Source organism: Tigriopus californicus, chromosome 2 (genome assembly GCF_007210705.1).
Source record: "Tigriopus californicus strain San Diego chromosome 2, Tcal_SD_v2.1, whole genome shotgun sequence".
In the NCBI taxonomy this organism is placed as follows: Eukaryota; Metazoa; Arthropoda; class Copepoda; order Harpacticoida; family Harpacticidae; genus Tigriopus; species Tigriopus californicus.
The window spans coordinates 7,124,993-7,137,465 of record NC_081441.1 but is presented as its reverse complement, the minus strand read 5'-3'; the positions used below and the strand labels follow the sequence as shown (position 1 = coordinate 7,137,465).

Here is a 12,473-nt window from a genome sequence, read left to right as displayed (position 1 = left end):
ACGGTGGTTTTTTTATTAGGGAGAAATATAGATTTACCGCAGCCCTAAAAAAACACCAATAAGAAAAAGGGACCCGAGAGAAAATTCGTCTAATCAGACCGAAAGTGAATCAGCTGACCTATGCTGATCTTTCTTTATTAAACATCTTTAATCAGACTGTGAAACAAACAAACAAAAGAATTGTTAAAGCTTACTTTATATTTGAATTGGCAATTTTAATTCAATAAATCCACATTATAATTAAAAACTGGTATAGTAAAGCTGTTTTGAGTGCTCATCGTAGATTCCATTGCGCCAAGTTTCAAAATACGAGTACGACCCAAACATATTTTGCTCACTTGAATATTGCAATAAGATTGCAGTTGTGGCTAAATGTAGCTACCCAACCCATCCCCCAAACCCAACCTTCCACATCAGTTCTTGCTTCGCCTCCATTAGATCATACCTAGCTTTGCTGAGAGGTGAGGGTTTTTGACGATTGGAGTGGATGATCCAGGACCTAATGAACTTGGTCCGTCCAAAGATAGGCCGATAAAAAGGCTATATTCAAACGCGCATTGTCTGATTTCTAAAAAAAGACAGCACAAAAGTTAAGATCTTAGAAGAACTAGCCGTTGAGAGAGAGATTTCATTCATCTCCATAACAGAAACCTGGCTTCGGCCAAGGGACTTCGATGAAGAACTGACGATACTTGGTTTCAGCTTAGTTCGTTGTGATAGATTACACCCTGACAATCCCATTTTCCCACATGGGGACGTATGCCTATATAAAGTTTAAGCGGCAGAAACGCACTTGCAACGTTAACATGTCTTATCAAATCTATAATACGTACCAAGATACGTTCCAGATTCCTTGTTCTGAAAACGCGGTCGGCGTTTTGATGGGTTCGATCTCCTTTTTCCAGCTTATTGTTGAGTCCAATCGACTTGCAACATTCCAAGCGCAACATGCGCTCATATACGGTATATTTGAACGGAGACCAGACCACTATGTAATTTTCTTGTTTGCAGAGCGATAGTATGTCCATACCAAGACAAAATCTAAATTAAGAGGTTCAAAAAACAGAGCCACCCATTTCAGAGATTTAAAAAACTTGTAATAAAGAATTAATATGGATACATGAGCGCACCGTTATTGACATTACAATAATAATAATAACTACTATTATCACCGTTACCATCTTTAGAACCTTTTAGTTTTGAAACTATTGCTCTTAATAAGTTTATCTCAAACTAGATCAGGTATGCTGATGATTGCCAAATTTAGGCCTTTGTTGGATCAAAAGGTAATGCATTATAGGGATCGCCTAATAGTTTGTCTTTATAGGTCAGAAATTGCATTGGAACTAGATCAGGGGCAGAATATGACATTCACAAGTAATCTGAGGTAGATTGGACATACTCTAGAATAAGTTCATGATACAATCAGTGAGACAGAGGCGGTCCCAAATAATCAATGGAGTTCATCCATCAGATGTTAGTTGGCTAGATGTTTTACTGGCACCATTCTCAAAGAAGTTGGACTGTGGATGCTTGAGAAGCGAATGTACACCAATGATGAAAAAACCGGTTCTCCTTCGTCATGGATAGTGGTTTCTTTGAGGCGCCCTCCTCCTCCGCAATCTCTCTGGTCGCCACGTCCGTTGGGGTCTATCCGATACAGGCGGCTATTTTTTCCTCTCGTCAAAGCAAAGACATCTTGGCGTGCTTCTTTAGAGCACAAGACTCTCATCCCTGTTACGCCATCTCTGGCCCTATTTGAGAGTTTGATACCAAGACCGAATAGGGCTTCACCTTCCTTTGTTCTGAAAATTTTGCCAGATTGTTGGACAAAAGACGACTGATTCTTGCCCAAATTTGTGATATCGATGGGGTAAAAACTTATTTGACCTCCAACAAAGTCAATACAAGTATCTATCTTTGTGTCATGAAAATCATAAATGAGTAATCTTGGAAAAAAATGAGAATCGACATTTTTCAGCACGGCAATGACTCACTCCGAATCATAAATTTAGCGGGTTATGCTGCCTTCGAAAGGTAGGACATTGTCAGATTGGCTACCTTCTTACTTACTTTTCGAGCGTTGAAAATACATTTAATAGAACATTATGTTATGAAAAGTAAAAACTTGCAACCAATTGTAAAATACTGCGTCGCAAATTTAAGATAACTGTTATTACTTATGTTGCAACAAAAGAAAAATATAGATCAAAACTACTAAAACCAATTATTTGATGCCTTTTTTTATTATGAAACTGTGTAAACTCAATCATTATTGAGGCTTTCACTCATGATTTTATTCAGCTTCTATAAATATTCTAGCCTTGAAGTAAGAAATTGATTTTTTTTTCAAAATTTAAGGCAATAAGAAATGTGCTCACAAAAGCCTATGTTACTTTTAGAAACAAGCTATTTTATGTTAATAAGATTTTACAATACCAAAGTCTTTGCAACTGGGCATCCCAATCACATCCAAACACTATTTGTATGACGTCAAATTTTATAATGTAACAATACTGACACACTAATATATCTAGCAGGAAAAAAGATAGATAAAATTTGTCTTTCACTTTGGCAATTTACCGGCAAATGTTTTTGAAATGTGGAATGAAAGTATAGTGTCAGGGCAGTTGTTTGCCATTCCAATGTCATTCCAAGACCGTACTTTCCTCTTTGTAAATTCAAATTGAAGTTTAAATAAAAATTAGTAAACTGTAATTTGGCTTAGTTCCCTGTCGTTTTTGTGTTCACACTTTGCCTCAAAATTGTCTATTTACTGAGGTTTGACCGTTTCAAGCATCAACCATAGCAGAAGACTAGGAGACAATGTCCTACTTTTTGGTTTCAAAGTCATGCAACCATTGTGTACTTTGAGCGGTGACGTCAGGGAGGTGAAGCCCTATACCTGGTGCCTGATGTTTTCTGTTGTCATTTCTTATCCTGGGCTCTACAGATGGCACTTTTCTCGTTTGCAAGTAAAGCGGGCGCAACGGCTATGTGTATCTAGGCGCTGTGTACCTCAAATCTATGTCAGATTTGTCTCCATATTCATTCCTCCGGTTGATCTTGCGCAGGAGAGCGGGCTCTCCTAATCTTTGCAACAAGACGGGACTACATACTCGTGCACCTTCACAGACTGACATGGTCCAGCAGCCACTTTTGATGGCTAGGGTCGGGCATAATTTGCAGGATGTAAATGCTGCAATTTTGCAGTTTCATTCCTCGTGTGACATTAGCTTTTTTTCAATTTAACACTCTGAGGAGTCTTTTATGATCTGATATTAATACCCCCTTTTTGAGGCTCTAAAAAACATCAGCTTCATTTCTAGGTTTGACATGTAAAAAACTCATTCTACATATTGTAAGATAATGGAAATACTGAAATGCTTGATGAAATCTGCAATCAGATTGTTCCAGCCAAATTTTAAAATCTCCTTCATCCTATTTTTGTTCAGTGATGTAACAAATGACAATATTGTTTGGTTAATTTGGTCAGTATAAAAAGTTTTATTTGAGCTTTTTTGCCAAGATGAAGATTTAGTTACGTAGATTCCAAAATTTTTATGAAGAGACCCATAGTGAAGCAAGCTACATTCAGGTAAAAAAAAATTATACTAACAGATAGCATGCCAAAATTAATGATTAAAGTAATCATTTCTAAATATTTGTCATGCAAACAATAAAAAGGACAAATTTTGGTCAGTCTTAGCCTGGTTTTGTTTCCATGAATTGAAAGGCAAAACTAAGTTGTTTTAGTTTAATGATAATCAAAGAATGTGTTTTCATAAAAGCTCTCAATCATTGACGTACACAATTTCTACCCAGGATTGTTTTGCAATTTTTTTTTGTATTCGGGTGCTAGGGTCAGAGGGATGAGCCTCGCCAGCTGGCCATCACATTGTCCTTATACTTTTTCCGATAGGCAGTGTCGTGTCCGTATCAGTTTGGTTCTCCGTCTGTGGGCAGGGTTAGCGACTAAAAGTTTCCGTGAGAAAGGTCAGGGAGGAGATTCGAACCAGGGACCTCTCTCGTATAAGGAAACAGCGCTAACCACTACACCACGTCTCCTCCCTGAAAGGGTTACTTCCGGCGCCGGGGTTTGAACCCACGACACCTAGGGAGAGGATTCTTGCCTTGTTCACGCTGCCTCTTAGACTGCTCGGCTCCACCAGATGTTGATAAAACTTGTTGTTCTAGTTTGCAATGTTGTTCTAGTATGATACAATATTTTCCATTTTAAGTAATTTTTTTTTCACAGGCAAAATTGTCTTGTTTCACAATTTTTGTTCATACTACGTGTACCTTTGACGTCCAAAAATGATATCTGTAAATGCAACTCTTAGCCAGCCCTACTGATGACAGATCCAACAGGTCCATGCCAAAGAGCAGTCCCAAAGATTACCACGCTTTGATCAGTTTCTTGTCAAGAGAGCTCCTGAACTCACTCAATTCATCCAATACATTAAACGTGAGTTCAACCAGACATATGTAGAAATCAATTCACAAATAGGTGGCCTTCAAATCAAGAGCTTGATTCAATTTATGCTGTTCAAACAGTTCCAAATTGCCGACAGAAGAGACAAAACTTGCAGTTATTGATTCGTCTGAATTCCGATTCATTTTTGGGACAGTTAAGAAGGCTATTTCCAAAAGGGACAGCCTCTCTAGTTACCCCTCCAGAAAACAAATCATACCTTGCCAACGTCAGAACATTCTCAAAGTAGTACCATTTATTTTCGATCGGAATGCCGATTTATCTTGTTTTTTATACATTCAAGATTCATGTTATTATAGATTCTAGATCAAAGCTTGGAAAATAGGAGTTCTGCAAAACTGAAACAAACTCAATTTCGAACTTCAACTAATCGTCTCCATCAAATATCAACAAAGTTTACCTTTCTCAAAAGACAATCTCGTACTAATCTCATATGAAAGTACAGACCCATCACATACTCAGTTGATACTTTCAGTTTATTTTAGTCGTAATGAATTCATACATTCATTTATTGTTTCATGCGAAACTTTCTTTGCCAACGTTCAGATCCAGTTTCCAGTGACACAAACAAGTTGAAGTAGCGCGTGAAATTCGTAGATTGATACCAGATTGAAAGAATCACTTCATTTCTGTTCTGAAAAACATGAAAAAGTAGATTCCCAACTAAGATTTTATCAATCCTCATATGATTGAACTAGCGCCCTCGAAAATACTTCAACTAGCCTTGGCAATGAGTCATGAAATCATCCCAAACCTTCAACAACATTATGATATATTATAACCGTTGTCACCATCCCTTGAATCAAAAGGAGCTTTACTTAGAGTTAAGTATATTTCGAAGTTGGCATCCACTCAATGACGTTCGCTTTTTGTCCAGTAACTAATACCATAGAGTATACTATGCTCTTATCTACCCACATCTTTTTTAATGCATGAGCAAAGCATAAACCGCTTGTTGCTCGTGATGATGGGGTCGAGCCATTATACTCATCCAATTGACCCAATTCTTACAGATCAAGTATGCAATCGTAAACTGGCATTTTCTTGTGTTAAGTCTCTTTGGTCATAACGCAGACTTCTTTATCCTTTACGTACAGTTCGAAACACAGCTTAGCTTATTTTTTTTATTCATTTGTGCCTTCGTTACAAAGTGAGTTTTCAAGTGGATTAATAAAAAGTGGTTGCAAGTAAAAGACAAAAAACTGAAGGAAAGCCAGCAACAACATAATCTACAAATTTAAAATTATTCCAGGTAGCTCATTGTCTTTTCACCATGGGAAAGACACGCCTTTGCTTGATTGGGGCAGGCCCCAGCGGAATGTCATTCCTCTACAATCTGGAAGTGGCTCGCAAGGAAGGCAAGGATGTGCCGGAAGTGGTCTGATTTGATCGTCAATCCAACTGGGGCGGACTTTGGAATTACACGTGGAGAACTGGTGAGGAGGCACATTGAACTTGGTTTCGATTTTCGGGCGACGTATTGATTACTGGAAGAGCGAAAGCTAGAGCAAGAGCGAGATAGAGGGTTGTGGGTGGTGCTGGGGCGAGTCTCGACTTGTGCGGGTCCCTTGATTTTTGACTTTTTGCCGAACTCGAGTTCGGCAGAGGACTCGAGTCTTTGAATAGAGTCAGGTCAAGCAAAAAGACACTTCTTGCGAAATTCTAATAAAAAAAGGGATATTTTATTTTGGACTCGTCCAGACTTGAGTCCTTTCTAAAAGACTCGAGTCCGGACATTTTTGCCAAAATCGAATAAAAGACTCGAGTGCACTCGGATTCGAGTCCAGACTCGCCCCCAGTACTAGTTGTGGGTCGTGGGTAAAGATCAGGCCAGAGATTCTATCGAATCAATGTGGGAACGTCTGCTAATTGTTCTTGCATCCTATCTTGACCAACCACTCGGCATTCCAGGACTGGATCAGCATGGCGAGCCCGTTCATGGCAGCATGTACAGATATCTGTGGTCAAATGGACCCAAAGAGGCCCTCGAGTTCCCCGACTACACCTTCGAGGAGCATTACGGACAAACGATCCCCTCCTTTCCACCAAGGGAAGTGCTCTTCGATTACCTTCAAGGTACCATGATAATGCATTAATGATAAAGATCATGAGAAACTTGACTTCACAACAGGTTTTTCATCTCATAACATTTCAAACCCGAAAGAAGCTCTTTGATGATAGCTTGATTGGGATACTTCATTTTGAACTGTAATGGTCCTTTCAAACATGAATGATGATTGATGAGAGTAAAAGCACAAACAAAATGATTCCTGCTTGCTTTCCTACAAATGTAGGTCGATGGAAAAAGTTCGATCTGGATCGCTTCATCTCTTTCAACCACAGTGTGAAGGATGTGACCTACAACGCCAACTCGGACAAATTTTCGGTGGTGACCAAGAACCATAAGGCTGATATGTTGAACAAGGCCGAGGAGTTTGATTACGTTGTTAATTGTAGTGGCAACTTCTCGACCCCAAATGTTCCGTCTTTCCAGGGCATTGAGAAATTTCCCGGTCGAGTTTTGCACGCTCACGACTTCCGGGATGCGGTCGAGTTCAAAGACAAGCGCCTTCTCATCGTGGGGGCCAGCTACTCGGCCGAGGATATCGCCCTCCAATGCATCAAATATGGAGCCAAGAACATCATTTGCTCCTACCGGACCAAACCCATGGGCTTTAAATGGCCGTCCACTATTTCAGAGCGCCCTCTCTTGACCAAGATCGAAGGAAATACGGTTCATTTCGTTGACGGCTCGTCGGCTGAAGTGGATGCCATCCTGCTGGCCACTGGTTACCTCCATCACTATCCTCATTTGGAGGATCAGCTCCGACTCACTGGTCCCAACGTTCTCTTCCCTAAGGAGTTGTATAAGGGCATCGTTTGGACGCGAAGTGGCAATGGGAAATTCCTTTACATTGGGGCCCCTGATGAATATTATACCTTCACCATGTTCGATATGCAAGCCCTATGGGCCTTAAAATACATCATGGGAGAAGTCAAACGACCAGAGCGGGACGCGATGCAAGCTGACATGGATAAATGGCTCGAGTTGTATGTACCATGACTCTCCTCAGGCCATTCTCAATTCCAAGTGACACTATTTCTAATGTCTTGTTCATGTTACAGGCAAGCCAAGAACAAGGATTATCATGACGAAATCGATTACCAGACCAAGTACATCATGGATTTGGCAGCGGAGACCAAGTATTTGTTCAACTTGGATGTGGCCAAGATGTTTCATGATTGGGAGCACGATAAAGATCGGGATATTCTTACTTATCGAGACAAGGCCTTCGCTAGCAAATTTACTGGCAACATGTCCCCTATTCATCACACGCCGTTCATGCAGGCCATGGATGATTCCATGGAATGTTTCTTGGGGTCAAAATAAGTACATTGAAGAGCATTGAAACCAGTAGCCACAATGACACGTGAATAATCTCGACTGAAACAAGATTAAGGCAATGGTCAGTTTCGATCCAACATCTGTGCTTTTGGTAAACAATGTTGCTTGAATGAATGAAATTGTTTATGCCAGTTTCATATCAACACCGTGTATGAAATATTCCAACGCTTGAAATAGTCTTCAAATGGCAAAAGAACTTTTGCAATTCCGACGCTAGTGGACAAAGTTCTCTGTTCCAAGCATTGATTACGCTCCAGGAAAATTTCACCTGCTGAGCAAAGCAAGACTCTCCAGGTATTGACGAAGGCAGGTGGCAAATTGGAAACCAACACCTTGAAAATGTTCACAGCTTCTGGCGCTAGATTAGGCATTTCTAAACCAGACATGGTTCTTATCGAACACTCTGACGTAACAAAACGTTGCTGAAAAGGTATCCCCTCGTCACTGGAATCTAAGACAATATTGAATCATGGCATGTCAAGTGAAGGGAATTCAATGAGAAATGTGGTCCGGCAGCCTGATTTTGGGCATTTTTGAGAGGGAGAAAAAAGACAAACATCATAGTCAACTCCCACCATCCGCCCATTGAATTTTCAGTAATCGAGGGATTTTGAGGGAGCTGTGTCAAAAAAACCAACAAAATGAACATGTTTGGAGTAATTTGGTGAACGCAGTATCAAATTGGCTCGATACCGCAATGCTAAATGCTGAGACAAGCAGGTAAAATGATATAAATGTCAAAATTCAATGCATGCACAGTGCAGTTTGGCTGGGCATGTTGTCTTTGATTTTACCCCTGGTTTTAACCCTGGAATAAAGTCATTTGGGTAATTAGTTCTGTTTGTTAATCAGAAATGAACAAAAATTAAGGTTGCGTGATTTTTGTAATTAGGTGTCGGAAGGCCCCATCCAACGTCATTCAAAGCACAAATGCTGAGAGAAAATACAAGCCGTTTGAATACATAATGGTAAAGCTCCGGATCCGGATTGGCCGCCCTTATCAGATTGGGAGTGACATCAACCTACCGTCATCGGATTGATACCCATCCTGGACCAGATTGGGTGATGGATGTCCATCGAATTATGGATGATCGGTATGGTTTGAAACTGATGAGAGGTGATTGATATGAATCTGTTGACTGTGGGTCAATGTCAGTCCGATGACTGACGGTTGAACCTACCAAAACCATTCCTACTAAAGGCTAAACTGATAAAAATTCCGGGCCACTAATCAGTGATTTAAACCGTAAAAGAACAGAAGTTAGTGTGGTTATAATGGGGCTCAAATGGTAATTCCATCAAAATGATGGAAACACTCAACAGAAACGGTAGGAGGAAGTCTTAGTTTAGGCTGACATCCAGAGATATCGGGGTTACCTCGACTGCGTCATCAAAGTCAATTGGTTGATTCAGTTCGCCGGCAAACCAGAAGCATTCTGGTCTTGTTTTTCAAGAAAAATTTTACTTCGCCACGGACTCCCTCGAGATGTGGAATGTGAACGGAAGCAGAAATTTCGTATCGCCTAAACGGTTGACTTTATGCCAAATAAGCACTTCATGCAACCACAAGATCTTGATGAATAGATGAACTTGGCCAATTTGGAGCCCAAAACAATGCTTAAGGAACTCAAGAGACAAGTCCCAAGCTATGTTGCAAACACTAAATGAAAATCGAATTTCGGCTTGCTTTTGGTCAAATGCATGAGCTTTTAAAAACAATAACTTTGAAACGAAACACTTCACAAGTAAACGATATAAAAATGACCTACCTTCAATTAACGAAATAATATTTCTTATTTTTTTCTGACTATAAAATCAAAAAGTGGCTCAGAGTTGCTATGACCAAAAAACAGGCCGATTTGGCAAGAAAACAGTCCATATTTCTAGAAGTATGTGACTTCACATGTCTTTTGAGTCATGCTTCAAGGTACCATCTGAAGTATTGAAAAGTAAAAAGACTTTTTATCTTTTCTTTACCGTCACTGGGAGTGGGATTCCCAGCACTTTAATTCGAAATGCTTATAAAGCTTTATTTCATTTTACACTCATACACCATCTGTAACTGCAGGAACTCAATTATCAAATAGTTCACTGTCAACAAGATGTCTTAGATTAATAATCATATATTATATCAACCCAGACGAGTGTCACGCACGGTGTAAGGTGGGGCATTCTTGAACATAAAACATAAACATGAGACCGGAAAAGGAAAAAACTGGACAGGAGGAGAATAAAGTCAACATAGTAATCGTTTTTGGCGGCAAATCCAAACTCCAGGGATGTCGCCCCAACATCTGGCTCCCTCCGAATCCGTCAAAGGTTCGGACCCCTAAGAATCTTCTTGGTGAATCGTTTGATCAACTCCAACCCTTTGAGGTGTTGTGCTCGTTGGAGTAAGATGAGCTTGTTTACCGGGCGATGAAATTCTGACTTTGAGAACGTCTTAAGATCTTTCGCATTTCGATCACCAACACAAACACGAGCACTACGAACAATTCCTTCCTGGTCCGGATAAGTCTCGATGACCCTAGCGAGTTTCCACAGGTTTCGTGAGTGTTATCATCTTTGAGGATGACGATATCCCCAAACTCCAGATTTTTCCTGACCCCTGATCCATTTCGATCTTGGTTGTAGGGACCTAGATATTCCTCCCGGAATCGGGTCCAGAACTGATCTGCCAGGTATTGGGTTCGTCGCCAATGTCTTCGGCAAAAACACGTCGTTTTTGACAAATGATCCAGGCGGTGGCAAGATTACCTTTGTCTTTTGGGTCAAGAGCATTGCAGGACTTAACGGCAAAGGACTCATTGGGTCGCTCAGATTCTCCACGGTTAGCGGTCTGGAATTAATGATTCCTTCTATCTCGCACAATAATGTTCTGAAGGTTTCGTCGTTCAGGATGTGACCATGATGCTTCATGAGGGACGAAAGGATCGCACGAATGGACTTGATCTGGCGTTCCCAGACACCTCCGAAGTTGGATGCCGCTGGGGGATTGCGCTTCCAGCCCTCATAATCGAGCCTCTTTCATTCAAAAAGGCGGCAACGGCCTCTTCATTCATCTCATTCAGAAGCTCCTGTAACTCTCGATGGCCCCTACAAAGTTGAGCCCGTTTGTCAGATCGTATCAGGCGAACGGGTCCTCGTCGGGATATCATACGCCTCAGAGCACCAATATAAGACGATGAATCCAACGAATCCGCAATTTCAATGTGTACGGCACGAGAGCACAAACAAGAAAATACAACGCCGTATCTTTTTTCGTCTTTCCTTCCGTTCCGAATCAAGAAAGGGCCAAAAAAGTCAACTCCTACGTAGGAAAACGGAGGAGCAATGTGTAACCTGTCCTTGGCAAATCGGCCATCGATGGTTGCTCACATTTCCCACGAAGGTATCGGCATCTCAAGCAGTGAGCGATAACTCCTCGCACTCGAGAGTTCACACTTTGGATCCAGAATCCTCCCATTCGTATAGCGTTGATCGTCATTCCTCGACCAGAGTGTGCAACATCGTCATGGAACCTATCAATAACCAAGTAAGTAAGTCTGCTCTTCTTCGGTAATATTACTGGATTCACTTCACTATCCAGCAGTCTATTCAAACGACCACCAACTCGTAGCACACCCTGATGATCGAGAAAAGGAGACAACTTGGACAACGAACTTCCTGATTTAATTAGGGATCTTCTTGGGCTTGGAGTATTGGACACTTCTCGAGCCGTCAACAGGTTAATTTCACTTCCATAAGATAAAGATTGCACTCTCTTGATTAGAAGCCTTTGCGCTTCTTCCATAACGTCGAATTTAAGGATAGCGGCACAACTGGCGACTGTTTCTTGGACTTCAAAAATCTCACAAAAATAATCCAAACAGCTATTATTCGCTTCAACTTGTGCAGATTCGAATAACGGTTCATCATGGAGTCTAGAAAATGCTCTTTCTGAATGTTCGTTGCACGCACCAACCTTAACCTTCTTCAAATCTGGATCATCTTCGCAACGTCCAACGGTTGATGGATTGGTTTCGCCAAAAACAATGCGATAATCTCAGAAATTTGGGTCCTTCAAACCACCTATGGGTTCGAACGATGTTAATGCACGTCAATCCCCGGAGGCATCATCTGCCGGGTTCAGCGAAGTTTCCACGTGATGCCACATCTCGGGTGTGCTTACTGATCGAATTTTTTGGCACAACGGTTGGCGACAAACAAATGAAATCTTCGTTCAGAGTTAGATATATATCCAAGAACCACGGAACTATCGGTCCATAGATGTTTGATCAAGGCCATCGACATCTATCTCGTTCTTAATTTGCTCAGAGAGCAACACAGCTAGCACAGCCGCAACCAATTCCATTCTTGGGATGGTAGTGGCCTGACGAGGAGCGACGCGAGCCTTGCCAGCTACAAAACTCACATGCACATTTCCATTTTCATCTTCGAGCCTCAAATATGCTACAGTACCATAACCCATTACGTTGGAACGTCGGCAGAACACGTGCAGTTCTCTGGACACGATTGGGCCAAAAACTTGATGCCTGAACGGACTGTATGTATATATCTACTTGGATGATG

The 12,473-nt window shown here is 41.1% G+C and overlaps 1 protein-coding gene across 1 annotated transcript; it reads left to right on the top strand.

Annotated features, from left to right (window-relative positions):
• Window positions 1–4,314: 4,314 nt before the first annotated feature.
• Window positions 4,315–8,044, top strand: LOC131876909 (trimethylamine monooxygenase-like). Its single transcript, XM_059222448.1, has 5 exons — window positions 4,315–4,468; window positions 5,748–5,931; window positions 6,407–6,571; window positions 6,790–7,546; window positions 7,622–8,044. Exons 3-5 carry the CDS (start codon window positions 6,442–6,444, stop codon window positions 7,884–7,886), a joined length of 1,152 nt encoding a protein of 383 aa, XP_059078431.1. The 5' UTR covers window positions 4,315–4,468; window positions 5,748–5,931; window positions 6,407–6,441; the 3' UTR covers window positions 7,887–8,044.
• The last annotated feature ends 4,429 nt before the right edge of the window (window positions 8,045–12,473 follow it).

Coding starts and splice junctions, on each gene's coding strand:
- LOC131876909 (XM_059222448.1), top strand. CDS start 6,442: ATGTACAGATATCTGTGGTCAAATGGACCCAAAGAGGCCCTCGAGTTC. Junction 6,572..6,789: donor GCTCTTCGATTACCTTCAAG/GTACCATGATAA, acceptor CTACAAATGTAG/GTCGATGGAAAAAGTTCGAT. Junction 7,547..7,621: donor ATGGATAAATGGCTCGAGTT/GTATGTACCATG, acceptor TTCATGTTACAG/GCAAGCCAAGAACAAGGATT.